The sequence below is a fragment of the Pristiophorus japonicus genome, chromosome 10 (assembly GCF_044704955.1).
Source record: "Pristiophorus japonicus isolate sPriJap1 chromosome 10, sPriJap1.hap1, whole genome shotgun sequence".
Classification (NCBI taxonomy): domain Eukaryota; kingdom Metazoa; phylum Chordata; class Chondrichthyes; family Pristiophoridae; genus Pristiophorus; species Pristiophorus japonicus.
In genome coordinates, this window is record NC_091986.1 from 125,845,797 (window position 1) to 125,861,473 (window position 15,677).

The following is a 15,677-nucleotide window of genomic DNA, read 5'->3' on the forward strand; positions in this document are numbered from 1 at the left end:
TGCCGAAACTCGCAAAAATGGCATTATGGGTGGGTTTGACCCCGAGTGACGTCATAAAAACGTTAACTAAAAAAATCGGTCGTTATCTGTTAAGGAGGGTGTTATAACATTGACGAAACTTGCAAAATTAAGTTAGCTCCAAAAAACACTGTTTGTTCCAAAAAAATGGAGCTAAATGGTGGAGAATTTTGGGCCCCAGTATTACTATGTTCCTTGATGTATTCTTTGTGGTGGCATGTAAGCAGAGCTGCAGGAGTAGGAAGTAGGGTCTTCCTACCAGTCAAATTCAGATAACTTCACAGCAAGTCTCAAACCAACCGAGGGAGCTGTGAGATTCAAATTGCAAGCTGAACAAGCAGATTTTCACAGCTGAAACTGGGAATTTGAACCAGAACAGAAATTAATTTAGATCAATTGAGCATTGAAAACATGAGTTTTAGAGTTAATAATTGAAACTGATAGTAAATATTGATATATCTGTTATTGTCATGACCGAGATTGATAAAACTCATTTTGCTTGTGTCCCTTCACAATTGTCATATAAGACATAGATAATCGATTCTGTGAACTTCAGAAATATTTTCCCAGCCCAGTGAGTATGTGAAAAAGAAGTCAAGTCTCTAATTCTCAGCTTAATCGGGCTGCAATTTTAGTCGAGACCAAACCACTTACAATAAATGTGATGGCTTTTAGTCTTTGCTCAGCTGCTGCTGGAGGCTTTTCAACCATGGGCCTGAGCAATAACAGTCCGTGCCAAAGCATGGTGTGACTCCTGCTGTACAGCTCACAGAGGGGCATTAGTGTTAAGGTTGTGGCACAGTCCACGGGCTAGTTTCCATTATGATTTCCTGGTAAGTGTTCACAATTGCAACAGTAAGATGGGAGGGAGGGAAAATGACCTAGAAAGGGGAAAAGCTGTATACTTAAATCTACTTTTGCAATTATAGGTCTTGGGGCAAATATTTACATGTTATAAATAAAATTAAGTTATGTTGTATGTGAATTGGTCAGTGAGTGTGTATAAAATATGATTGTTAAATGTGTTGTACTTTTCCAATGTTTCTGGAAGTGATCGCCTTCTACAGAATACAATTGGCATACATATGTAACTGAAACAGGGGGTGGATTTGTCCCAATACTGGGCATCTTAAAATATGGTTTGGAATATGCACCATGACATTCCAAGTCCAAAGTATTTAGTAAAAACCGACATTTCATCATACTAACTTTCAGGAATTCAATGTTTTTTACATATCTTATCATATACCGAGCACCTGAAACACAAATAAACTTATTTTGCCTCTACAACTATTTTATGAAAACAATTGTTTTGAAATGGAAGTGGAACAAATTAGTTAATATAGCAGTTCTTCTTGTGATCTACAGGCGCTTTCATTACTGTGGTTAAAACCTCTATCCTAACTATGTAATAGAGGCTAGCCAGATTTAACCACAAATTTGCACAAAGTAATCATCTGGACAAATGGATTATTTGTCGGTGTTTTTTCAAGACTAAATGTCACGGCACTGGTCAGAAACTCAAACTTAAGTTAATGTTGTCCACGTACTTGCTTCTTTTTATTGTAAATTTCATTATAAATAAATTATTCTGTTTCTCTCTCAATAAAAGGTAAACAGTAAACATTGGAGACAGTACTTAGTACTGTGTGCTGAAATATAAAACACCCATTTTACAACTTCAGTCGTCACATGGTTAAATCTGAGTCTATTGTTGTCACCCCCACTATGCTTTGTCCTGCTTGCTGCCTGAGAGAACAAATGGCTAATTCTTGCTCACAGTGCTGGCTCTACACAATAACAGTGAAGTAAGATGCATGGCTGACATTATTTTATTTTAACTGTTTTGTGTTAGTTGTTCTCTTTGTACATACCATGCATTTGAATCATATACAGCTACATAATACTCATGCCCTGTCAAATTGTCTCCAGATGTGATAATAAGACAAAATCTAATTATTACAGCTATTCCTATACTCTAGGCTAAACTAACTTGAATGTTTTTATGCTTCATAAATTAGTATGTCACGTGCAGTCAACTGCAAGAGACAGTTCATGTTACACTGGTGTGATCCAAGAAGAGTAGCTTGCCTCTCACTGGTGCAATTTGCCCTAAGCTGCCTCATCAGGCATAATATTTTGGCAATGATGGGTTGATGGTGGCTTACACTATTCCAAACTTATCTGGTTAAATGCATTTCCAGTTAAATTTTATCTTTTGCCTCCCGTACAAGCATAAAGCATAATTTTCAAGTTGGACTGTGCCAAGATATATTACCATCTTCTGTCACATAGAATATTGCAATGTATCTTTGCTTCATCCCTAATGGAAGTTAATGACCAAGACCCATAAGGCAATCACATTTACCGCCAGCAGCCAAAGCCTGAGTCTTTTTAATCTTAAATTTAATTTCACATGCTATAATTGATTTGGTTGGAAATTTATTACTGTACTGTGGTGGTCAAACCAAATCAACAAGCTCATTTGAAGAAATCTGATGTGAATTATTTTTCTCTGCTGAGTTTTGTTTGTTGGGGTTTATGCTTCACTAACTGCCTCTCACTTTCTTTTTTCTCAGCAATCAGTCATGGTCTTCTCATCCTAAGCACTCTTTCTCTTTCTCACTCCATCACTCTGTCCCAAAGGGCCTTTTTTCATTGACCTTGTGGATCATCATTTTGTTGTTCTTTTTGCCTTCAACACTTTTTTTTTCCTGCTGAGTGCAGTAGTTGTCCTGCCTATCCAGCTGTGTGATGAATTAGCAAGGTGATAGGACTAACAAAGAACAAAAGATTCCCTTAAGTCAGAACAGATTGGTGTCTAATGTACTATTTTAAAATTAGAAATAAGATTTGCAGAGGCCTAGTCCCTCAGGCACTGAAAAAAATAACTTCCCTTTGAGCTATTAACTTTTGCTTAACAGAGTCACGTTGTCGCCTTATTGCCTGCCCTCCTGTATGGCTCAGAGGCATGAACCATGTACAGTAGACACCTCAAATCGCTGGAGATAGATCACCAACGATGTCTCCGCAAGATCCTACAAATCCCCTGGGAGGACAGGCGCATCAACATCAGCGTCCTCGTCCAGGCTAACATCCCCAGTATTGAAGCACTGACCACACTCGATCAGCTCCGCTGGGCAGGCCACATAGTTCGCATGCCAGACACGAGACTCCCAAAGCAAGTGCTCTATGCGGAGCTCCTTCACGGCAAGCGAGCCAAAGGTGGGCAGCGGAAACATTACAAGGACACCCTCAAAGCCTCCCTGATAAAGTGCGACATCCCCACTGATGCCTGGGAGTCCCTGGCCAAAGACCGCCCTAAGTGGAGAAAGTGCGTCAGGGAGAGCGCTGAGCACTTCGAGTCGAGAGCATGCAGAAATCGAGCACAGGCAGCGGAAAGAGCATGCGGCAAACCAGTCCCACCCACCCCTTCCCTCAACAACTATCTGTCCCACCTATGACAGAGTCTGTGGCTCTCATTTTGGACTGTTCAGTCACCAAAGACCTCACTTCAGGAGTGGAAGCAAGTCTTCCTCGATCCTGAGGGACTGCCTATGATGATGATGATGATTGCTCACAGTGCTAGGGAGTCATGCAGCAATTAAGTCCATTTTGCTTCCAGTTCAATTAGTGAATTAATGTCAAGCATCCTGTGTGATAATGCATTCCAGAAGAATACATTAGTAGCCTATGAGATGACAAATACTAGTTTTCTATATTGCTGTCTGACACAGCTGAATGGCCTTACATAGGGATATGCAAAACCCAAGTCACACTGAACTGAGAATGTAAAAGCAAGCATGATGTACTATATAGGACAAACACTGACTGTTTTCTAGAAGTTGCTACATATTGGATCATGTTTATCTCATAGGAATCTGCACCATATTTTATGTAATCTTGTTTAGGTGACATTTGCTCTTCCCTAGGTGCAAGTCCATTACTTACTCGGACTTTGCCAAAAAAATAATTTCTTGCACCACGAATACCAATGGCCTGTTTGCATGGCAGCAATCATGACAACACATGTACACCTCAGCAAACTACTTCCAACTGCCATAAAATAATGAGAAATTATTCGGGGCATAAAATTAAACATATATTTCTGACAGAAGCCATGATACCAGGAATTAATGCTTCGCATGTTCAGCTCAACTTCTTGACTCTCTGACTCTCGTAGAGAAGTTACCCTTTTAAATTAAAGGGGTTAACACTTCCATCAAAAAAGAGAGGCATTTCTGACAAAAAGATAAACGTTCATAAAATAATATTTCACAGCATAATTTCAGGGGTAGAATATGTCATGACCAACAATCAGTCATTGAATTTAGAATTCATCCTACAAATAAGGCAGACTTACACAATTCAGTCATGATCTAAGTTACAGACTTGGAGGTCCAATTCTGTATGCAACAAGAAACATCGACTATTCTCAATCTCTCGCCCCACTCGTGAGGACTGGAACCACTCAAAATCAAAGGAGAAACAGATTCCTTTGTGATAAATCATAAGAATAATTACTATTAAATGCATCATTGGTATTGTAAGTATTGGACATTGATAAGTATAATGAAGTATACTGCTTCCATATAACAAATATAACAAAAATAGACTTCAATTGGCTGTTATTCAAGGTCACAGTTTTGAAAAGCAACACTTTTTAATTCAGAGATAATGCTGAAACAACTTTGATACTGTTATGATTGATCACTGCAAGGTGCAAAAAAGAAACAGAACAAAATCAGTTTCAAAATTAAATAGTTATCAGCAACTCCTGTATGACCGTGAGAATAAATAGCATTAAAAAGGGCAGGTTTCATCCTATTTTTGTTTTTTGCTTGCTAGGACAATCACTTTTGTAAACATCTGAAATGATGACATCACTGAACAAGGATGTCATTCCATTGCTCCCACACAAAGAGTTGTCCATGTTCTGACTGCTACCTGTCATTGGTCATCAGCACCATGGGTAATGTCTTAAAAATGTTGTCACTCAACAAACAGGTTGGGATATTTCAGATTGTTCCACAAATTGTGCAAAAATGCAATAAGATGCCCTTATTTGGCCAATAAGGGATAATTTGTAACTTTGATTTCAGATGCCATTTACTCTTAAGTTCATTCACTGCCAAAGCAGACATATGGGACTAGAAATTAGGTTGACAGTTTTTTGAGGCATTAATGTCGGGCAGTGGATAAATTTAGTGCCGGGAAATGATTTGAGTCAGCAGCCAAAAAATTCAGCACTGCGCCCTGACAGTGGAGTGGACCGCTAAGGGAAGCATTCCACACTTATCTTGGGGTGCTAGGCCGGGTAAGCAACTGAATATCTGGACCAAAAGAGCCGGCTTCATAGCATCCTAAGAGAGGCCTCCCTGCGAATAAAAAAAAATCCGAACAAAAAACATTTCCTGTGTATTAATCATGCCAAATGAAGTTAAATTGCAAAAAGAAAAACAAACAATCACACTTGCATCATTCAGTTAATCCTTCCCTCATCGCTGCCGGGATAGCTCTGCACGCCAGCTTTCTCTGACAGTGTCACTATGGGGCACTACAGATTCAGCGCAAAACTAATTTTTAAAGTGGGTCGATACAGGGGGCATTGTACACTGGCGCAATGCTCCCGGGCGGTGGTACTCTGTGCCGCCGTTACCGGCACACTGAAATTGCCGAGCGGCACAAATGCCGACGCTCGTAGCTGCCAACCCTTTAGTGCCCCTGTTCTGACCCTCATAAGGGGCAGTATCCCAGCAAATTTCTAGTCCATGGGGTGCAAAGTTCAACTTCGGCAGGGGTGCAAAATGGGCCGTGTCAGGCCAACCCACTCTTGTACAGTCCGCCGGTATTTCCTTCCATTTCAAGGTGCCCGTCCGCTACCACCCGTATTGGGCCCCTGCCAACGTTTATAAATTATACTCCCATAATGTACCACATAACACATCTATAAAGCTGCCCTTTAGCACAAAGAGAAATTGCTTGGATAAAAATGTGCAAATTGTGCAACTGTGAACTCTGATGTATTTGCGCAAGAGTAGTGACAGATCATGCAAGAGACAAAGTAAAACATCATCACCATTAAGAAAAGAAAAAACTACCAACAGAATGTGATGTGAGTATGTAGTAACATTGTATAAAGTCTGTAACCTTTGTTGTTGTGCCTTTTGTAGGCCTCGCGAAGAACTCATTTGAGTACTGAAACCCTATACAATGTTACACCATATATGATACAAGTCTCACTTTCCAGTTTCCCACAATTTTGCACTGCAACTTTGTGGAGATAACTGGATCATTATATAGATTATTTACAGACAGCACGTGACTTAAAATACAGAAAAGCCCCACTCCAGGCCATCTCACTACTGTACATCGGTGCCTAATTTATCCAGAACTCCTGCAGTGATCTAGCCAGAAAAAGATGACTTTTCTCATTGCTATCACAGCCATGCACCTGTTTGGCCTAAACTGGCACCTGCAGCCGATGGAAGGGCAGATGTATCAGATCGGTGAGAACAAAGCCAGCAGTTGGCCAGTGCCAACGGACGTCACATTGTCTCCCTCTGGTGGCACAGGTTTAGACTTGCCTGAGAGGAAAGGCAAAGGAACCAGTGAAGGTATGGTCTACTGTAAACATAATCAATACTATGAAACTACCTTTTAAATCTGCAGTGTACTTTATGTTTAATATACATGACTTCATTTATAAATTTTATTTTTAAAATTGTACACACAATGTTCCCTTTTAATATTTTTCTGCCTTATTGTTAAAAAAACATATTTTGAAGAGAATTTGTTGATTCTCAAACAATGTTATGATCTCTTATGAATTTTTGTCAAATTAGTATACGTCACATTCAGAGTAAATGTATGGTGGTGGTTTACATTTTAATGGAGCAATGTTATTTTATGTACATGACTTATTCATGTAAACAAATGGTTGCTTTGGGGACATTGTACATGGTGGCAATCATGGAGTCAGGTTTATTTTTTACAGTAACAGCAGCAGTGTTCAAAAACACTGCTGTAAAAAACTAAAATACACTCCATGGCTGGCGCTGAGTTGGATACCCTTCAAATTGTTCCCATTCTTACATTTCAAATTTATCATCCTGTAACATAGTAATGCAAGGTGAAAGCCCTTTTCTTGAATCTGCCATCTCTGTCATTAAATTAATATCTAGAGGGCTGCGTTATGAAGAATTTTTGATTTGCAATTCAAAAACTTTTGCTATTATTTTGACCTGATTCTCTGCCTGTAGATGTCACGAGTGGCGATTGTGTTTAAATAACTACTCGTCATGCTGGCTGTTAGAAAATGTTTGAATGTTTCTTCAGGAAAAAAATCATTGTCAACAGGTAGCTTAGTTGTTCTCATTTTCCAGATTACAATGTGTATATAGTGACTACACTTCAAAAGTATTTAATTCTCTTTAAAGTACATTGGGACATCCTGAGGTTGATACCGGATTTCCATTTTTTAACCAAAAGAGAGGGGCAATGCAAACTTTGCAATGAGGGAGGAGAAGTGTGAAATATTAGATGAGATAAACATAGTGAGAGAGGAAGTATGAAGGAGCTTGGCAGCTTTGACAGTGGATAAATCCCTAGGCTCAGATGAAATGTATCCCAGGCTGTTTAGAGAAGCAAAAGAGAAAATAGCAGAGGCTCTGACCTTCATTTTCCAGTCCTCTCTGGCTACAGGTGTGGTGCCAGAGGACTGGACGATTGCTAATGTTGTACCTTTTGTTTAAAAAGGGAGAAAGGGATAGACCGAGTAATTACAGGCCGGTCAGTCTAACCTCGTTGGTGAGAAAATTAGTGGAAAAAATCCTGGAGGGACAGGATAAATCTTCATTTGGAAAGACATGGATTAATCAAGGACAGTCAGTATGGATTTGTCAAGGGAAGGTCATGTCTGACTAACTTGATTGAATTTTTCGAGGAGATAACCAGGAGGGTTGATGAGGGCAGTGTGTATGATGTAGTGTATACAGATTTTAGCAAAGCTTTTGATAAGGTCCCACACGGCAGACTGGTCACAAAAGTAATTGTGCATGGAATCCAGGGTAAAGTGGCAAGTTGGATCCAAAATTGGCTCAGAGGCAGGAAGCAAAGGTAATGGTTGATGGGTGTTTTTGTGATTGGAAGGCTGTTTCCAGTAGGGTTCCGCAGGGTTCAATGTTGGGTCCCTTGCTTTTTGTGGTATATATCAATGACTTGGACTTAAATGTTGAGGGTGTGATTAAGAAGTTTGCAGATGATATTAAAATAGGCCGTGTGGTTGATAATGAAGAAGAAAGCTGCGGACTGCAGGAAGATGTCAATGTAGTGGTCAGGTGGGCAGAACAGTGGCAAATGGAATTCAATCCAGATAAGTGTGAGATAATGCATTTGGGGAGGTCTAACAAGGCAAGGGAATAAACTTTAAATGGTATGACACTGAAAAGTGTAGAGGAACAAAGGGACCTTGGAGTACAGGTCCACAGATCCCTGCAGGTGGCAAGCCAGGTAGATAAGGTGGTTAAGAAGGCAGATGGAATATTTGCCTTTATTAGTCGAGGCATGGAATACTAGAGCAAGGAGGTTATGCTTGAAATGTATAAAACACTGGTTAGGCCACAGCTGGAGTACTGTGTGCAGTTCTGGTTACCACATTACAGGAAAGATGTGATTGCACTGAAGGGTACAGAGGAAATTTACAAAAATGTTGCCTGGACTGGAGAATTTTGCTGTGAGGAAAGATTGGAGATGCTGGGTCTGTTTTCTTTGGAACAGAGGCGGCTAAGGGGAGACCAGATTGAGGTGTAAAAAATTATGAGGGGCCTGGATAGAGTGGATAGGACTCACCTGTTTCCCTTGGCAGAGTGATTAACAACCAGGGGACATAGATTTAAAGTAATTGGGGGAGGTTTAGAGGAGATGTGAGGGGAAATTTCTTCACCCAGAGGGTGGTGGGGGTCTGGAACTGACTGCCTGAAAGGGTGGTAGAGGCAGGAACCCTCACCACATTTGAAAGATATTTGGATGTGCACTTAGAGTCGTAACTTACAGGGCTATGGACCTTGAGATGGAAAGTGGGATTAAGTAGGATAGCTCTTGGTCGGCCGGCACGGACACGATGGGCTGAAATGGCCTCCTCCTGTGCTGTAAATTTCTATGATTCTATGATTCTATGAAATGGACAGATCCAGTGTTGAGTGACGCAACAGCACTGACACAAAGGGGTCTGTATTGAAGTTTTAAAAATACCTATTTTTCTGTCGCGCTGTTGCCACCTTTTTTGCTGCACTATAAAGTGTGCCGAGCACTGTCTGTGCATTGCAGGGCAAGAGGCATGCTCACCTGAATTTGAGAGAATTGACTGGGTTGGAACATTAATCCCATTCAGAATTGTAGTAAAATAACAGGTACTATATATTTTATTCTTGTTCAGATCTGAGTTTGAGTCTTGTAGCCTGCGTTTTCTCCCAGTTTTTACACTTTTTAAATTATAGATTTTTAAAAAATTAACTTGGCGGTGTCTCACAGCGCAGGACTCCACCAAGTTCCAAAAACAATAATAGAAAATATGAGGTAGAAATGAAAACCGTGTTTAGGTAATATTAAGCTTTGGTTTTGAATATAAAGAACATGGGAGGAATGGAAGACTGAGGAAGGGAAAGACTTCAACAATTCTGAGAAACTGAGAAAAAATGAGTAAAGAAGGTAGCCTTGTCTTGATCTCAGCACAGCATGGCTATAGGCAAGAGTCCAGAGAGTGGGGAAGCTGACAGACGTGGAAGGGATAAAACTTCAATCATAATGGTTGAACAGAGTGAAACAGTGAAGGAAAGTTCTTCAGCATGATCATTAATATTCGAGTTGGAGGAGAAATGTAACCCAGAAAGATAGATGTTCTCTTAAGAATAGCTAGCAACTCTTCCATTAGAGCAAGAGAAAGATAGAAAGGAGGATTCACAGAATTTACAATTGACAGTTTGGCAAAGGATCTGAAGGAGCAGCTGCTGGGAGGGCAGGAAAACAACAGTTGATACTTCTTTTCAATAAAGCGACATTTAGCAGTACTAATAATGGATTGACAGAGTTGTGAGCAGAGATAATTTTGTTTCAAAATACTTCAGACTGATCAAGATGCCAACTGCCATCAGCAAAATTTTTACCAGAGAGCAGAACAATGAGTATGATTTGACCAAGATGTAGTACCACATCAGAGTGAAGAGTTAAAATGAGATATGAACCCATCCCTGCCAGCTAGAATTACATCAGTTACTTTGCTGCCACAAATGGAAGGATCAGGGGACAGGAAGCAACAGCTGGGCTGTGAAATGCAGCAAGGAATTAGCAACGATTTTCCCAGTTGGTTACTTTATAATAGCAAAAAGGAAGCTGGTTTACACAGTGTGATTTGTTAGTGTATTCTGCAAGAGGTTAAATAGTGGACAGAGTACCAGTGATGAGAAGACAGACATAATGTAAAAGTTAGAATTGGAGAAAGAAAGACTTACATTTATATAGTGCCTTTCACAACCATAGGATGTTCTAAAGCACTTACTGCCAATTAAGTATGTTGTAATGTAGGAAATGCGCCATCCAATTTGCATACCGCAAGGTCCCACAAACAGCAATGTGATAATGACCAGATAATTTTTTTTTCGTGATATTGGCTGAGGGATAAATATTGGCCAAGATACCAGGAGAAGTCCCCTGCTCATTTTCAAGGCCCATGGGCTCTTTTACATTCACTTGAGAAGCAGATGGGGCCTCAATTTAATGTTTCATCAAAAAAACTGCACTGGAGTATCAACCTAAATTTTGTGCTCAAGTCTCTGGAGTGGGACTTGAACCCACAAGCTTGTGACTGAGAGGCAAGAGTGCTACCCACTGAACCACACCTAACAAAAAAAAGTTTAGGAGTTTTGCTGAATTCCCAGGATAATCAGATCAGATGTATTGACAAATTCTTAAATGGCAAGGATGCGAAGCACTTGGCACTACTGCTGTGTCTGATATATTATGTCACTTCCCATACACACAACCGGAAGAGGTGAAGTGTATTTTATTACTGATGGTGAATATTGAAGTTATAAAGAATTTGAGCAGAGGGGAAGTTGGAGTTGACAGATTCAATATTTTTTACAAAAATTTCAAAAGTTAATTTCAAGCATTAACAAGGCTAGGAAAGCAATAGTGACAACAAATTAATTTAGTGAGCTGAGCAAGACCTTTTTAGCTAAGAGATTGAATTTAGCTGATTCAAATATACATGGCAAGCGGCAGGGATGTGATTCTCTGTAATTCCCTCCCTAAACCTCTCTATCTCTCTCTCTCCTCCTTTAAGATGTTCCTTCAAACCTCCCTTTTTGACCAAGCTTTTGGTAACCTGTCCTAAAAAATCCTTATGAGGCTCAGTTTCAAATTTTGTTTGATAACGCTCCTGGGAAAACGCCTTGGGACATTTTCCTACATTAAAGGCATTATATATGTTGTTAAATGAACATAAGAACATGTATTTCCTTTGAATTAGCGCTTGGAGTAGAAATGTGTAAGAAGGAAACTAGAAGGGATGAGAGTGAGGAAGAGGAGAAATTAGATTTCAGTGAGAAACAAAAGATGAGAATGGGCAAAACTGAACTTCAAGGAGGTGTCACGAGTGCCACAGAAGTGCAAGTTAAAGCAAGAAGAGGCTGCACTGGGCAAAGATTGGGATGTCTTTGATGCAGCACTAAATAATTCATCTTTAGGTTGTACTTGAAAATAGTACAGGAGAGTGATCGAGAGAAGGAAACAGATAAGGGACTGTCACCACTGTAACATGCTGGCTTGCTGTTTGGCCTATCTATTGCCTCTTGCCAGGCATTTACACTTAAGATGAGGAGATTATAGAAACATAGAAAATAGGTGCAGGAATAGGCCATTCGGCCCTTCCAGCCTGCACCGCCATTCAATGAGTTCATGGCTGAACATGCAACTTCAGTACCCCATTCCTGCTTTCCCGCCATACCCCTTGATCCCCCAATACTCCAGGTGTGGCCTCACCAAGGCCCTGTACAACTGTAGCAACACACCTCCCTGCCCCTGTACTCAAATCCCCTCGCTATGAAGGCCAACATGCCATTTGCTTTCTTAACCGCCTGCTGCACCTTTATTGCATGCACTCCTAATTTCATGTTTGATGCCCTCCCCAACATCACTACTACTGTTTGGAGGTCTGTACACAACTCCCACTAACGTTTTTTGCCCTTTGGTGTTCTGCAGCTCGACCCATATAGATTCCACATCATCCAAGCTAATGTCCTTCCGAACTATTGCCTTAATTTCCTCCTTAACCAGCAATGCTACCCCACTTCCTTTTCCTTTTATTCTATCTTTCCTGAATGTTGAATACCCCTGGATGTTGAGTTCCCAGCCCTGATCATCCTGGAGCCACGTCTCCGTAATCCCAATCACATCATATTTGTTAACATCTATTTGCACAGTTAATTCATCCACCTTATTGCGGATACTCCTTGCATTAAGACACAAAGCCTTCAGGCTTGTTTTTTTAACACCCTTTGTCCTTTTAGAATTTTGCTGTACAATATCCCTTTTTGTTTTTTGCCTTGGTTTCTCTCCCTCCACTTTTCCAAATCTTCTTTCTGTCTTTTGCTTTTGCCTCCTTTTTGTTTCCCTCTGTCTCCCTGCATTGGTTCCCATCCCCCTGCCATATTAGTTTAACTCCTCCCCAACAGCACGAGCAAACACTCCCCCTAGGACATTGGTTCCAGTCCTGCCCAGGTGCAGACCGTCCGGTTTATACTGGTCCCACCTCCCCCAGAACCGGTTCCAATGCCCCAGGAATTTGAATCCCTCCCTGCTGCACCACTGCTCAAGCCACGTATTCATCTGCGCTATCCTGCGATTCCTACTCTGACTAGTACGTGGCACTGGTAGCAATCCCGAGATTACTACTTTTGAGGTCCTACTTTTTAATTTAGCTCCTAGCTCCTTAAATTCGTTTCGTAGGACCTCATCCCTTTTTTTTTACCTATGTCGTTGGTACCAATGTGCACCACGACAACTGGCTGATCTCCCTCCCTTTTTAGAATGTCCTGCACCTGCTCCGAGACATCCTTGACCCTTGCACCAGGGAGGCAACATACCATCCTGGAGTCTCGGTTGCGGCCGCAGAAACCCCTATCTATTCCCCTTACAATTGAATCCCCTATCACTATCGCTCTCCCACTCTTTTTCCTGCCCTCCTGTGCAACAGAGCCAGCCACGGTGCCATGAACTTGGCTGCTGCTGCCCTCCCTTGATGAGTCATCCCCCTCAACAGTACCCAAAGAGTGTATCTGTTTTGCAGGGGGATGACCACAGGGGACCCCTGCACTACCTTCCTTGCACTGCTCTTCCTGTCGGTCTTCCATTCCCTATCTGGCTGTGGACCCTTTCCCTGCGGTACGACCAACTCACTACACGTGATACTCGCGTCATTCTCAGCATCATGGATGCTCCAGAGTGAATCCACCCTCGGCTCCAACTCCGCAACGCGGACCGTCAGGAGCTGGAGGTGGATACACTTCCTGCACACATAGTCGTCAGGGACACTGGAGTCGTCCCCGAGTTCCCACATGGTACAGGAGGAGCATAACACCCGACCGAGCTCTCCTGCCATGACTTAACCCTTAGATACACTTAAATTGGCAACAACAATGTTAACGTTTACTCACTGTTATAGATTATGCTCTGATGTTAGGAATGTGATTTATTTATAAAGCCATGTTTTATGTTTGCAATTGTCTAAAAATCACAAAGTGAGATACTTGAACCTGTCTTAGTAATACGTGTCGATGTATTGTGAATCATAGTCACACCAAGGGACACCTTAAGAGATTGACTCAGGATGTTTTGATACCCAGGGCATTGATCCGGTTAACTATTCCATTCCTGTTTATTAAACTGTAGGAGTTTTAAAATATGGTTGAAACAGACTACTGGATGCTTTATAATGACTATATACACAGGGAAACAAATCTAAATGGCAATTCATGAACTTTGATTCAAGACGACAATTACCATTCATTTTATAAATATCTAACATGATTCATTAGCATCTGCAAGTCAGCTCAGGATACATTAGGTCGATCTATAGCACTCCTGATGTATGGGAAGAATGCTTTACATTGAGGATAAAAAAAAAGGAGGAAAAATGGAAAAGCTTGGAAGGGCAGGCATGAAGGCACAATCAAGGAGTAGGATTTTGAGGGTATTTGTGGAAATAGGGAGAGGATAGCCAGATGGAGGGATCTAGGGAGGGTGTTCCAGAGGGCAGGCTGAAAGAGTGGCCACCAATGATAGAGCAAAGGGAGTAGGAAATGAGGAATAACCCGATGTCAGAGGAGTGTAGGATGTATTCTGGGATGTATAGAAACATAGAAAATATGTGCAGGAGTAGGCCATTCTGCCCTTTGAGCCTGCACCACCATTCAATAAGATCATGGCTGATCATTTGCCTCAGGACCTCTTTCCCACTTTCTCTCCATACTCCTTGATCCCTTTAGCCATAAGGGCCATATCCAACTCCCTCTTGAATATATCTAACGAACTGGCATCAACAACTCTCTGCGGTAGAGCATTCCACAGGTTAGCAACTCTCTGAGTGAAGAAGTTTCTCCTCATCTCGGTCCTAAATGGCTTACCGCTTATCCTTAGACTGTGACCCCTGGTTCTGGACTTCCCCAACATCAGGAACATTCTCCATGCATCTAACCTGTCCAATCCTGTCAGAATTTTATATGTTTCTATGAGATCCCCTCATTCTTCTAAACTCCAGTGAATACAGGCACAGTCGATCCAGTCTCTCCTCGTATGTCAGTCCTGCCATCCTGGGAATCAGTCTGGTGAACCTTCGCTGCACTCCCTCAATAGCAAGAATGTGCTTCATCAGATTAGGAGACCAAAACTGAACACACTATTCCAGGTGAGGCCTCACCAAGGCCCTGTACAACTGCAGTAAGACTTCCCTGCTCCTCTACTCCAATTCCCTTGCTATGAAGGCCAACATGTCATTGGCCGCCTTCACCGCCTGCTGTACCTGCATGCCAACTTTCAATTACTGATGTACCATGACATCCAGGTCTCGTTGCACCTCTCCATTTCCTAATCTGTCGCCATTCAGATAATATTTTGCCTTCATGTTTTTGCCACCAAAGTGGATAACCTCACATTTATCCACATTATACTGCATCTGCCATGCATTTGCCCACTCACCTTACCTCTCCAAGTCACCCTGCAGCCTCTTAGCATCATCCTCACAGCTCACACTGCTATCCAGCTTAGTGTCATCTGCAAACTTGGAGATATTACAATCAATTCCTTCATCTAAATCATTGATGTATATTGTAAATAGCTGGGGTCTCAGCACTGAGCCCTGCGGCACCCCACTAGTCACTGCCTGCCATTCTGAAAATGACCTGTTTATTCCCACTCTTTGCTTCCTGTCTGCCAACCACATCCACATCAATACTATCTCTATCCACATCAATACATTATCCCCAATACCGTGTGCTTTTATTTTGCACACCAATCTCTTTTGAAAGTCCAAATACACCACATCCACTGGTTCTCCCTTGTCCACTCTACTAGTTACATCCTCAAAAAATTCCAGAAGATTTGTC

The 15,677-nt window shown here is 41.4% G+C and overlaps 1 protein-coding gene across 3 annotated transcripts in view; it reads left to right on the forward strand.

Moving 5' to 3' along the window:
• The window catches only part of tenm4 (teneurin transmembrane protein 4), a 969,538-nt gene that overhangs the window by 677,461 nt on the left and 276,400 nt on the right, over positions 1–15,677 (forward strand). For all 3 annotated transcript variants that reach the window (XM_070892063.1, XM_070892064.1, XM_070892065.1), the window contains one exon: positions 6,465–6,635. In XM_070892063.1, the coding sequence (XP_070748164.1) occupies positions 6,465–6,635 (171 nt within the window). The remainder of the gene's footprint in view (positions 1–6,464; positions 6,636–15,677) is intronic.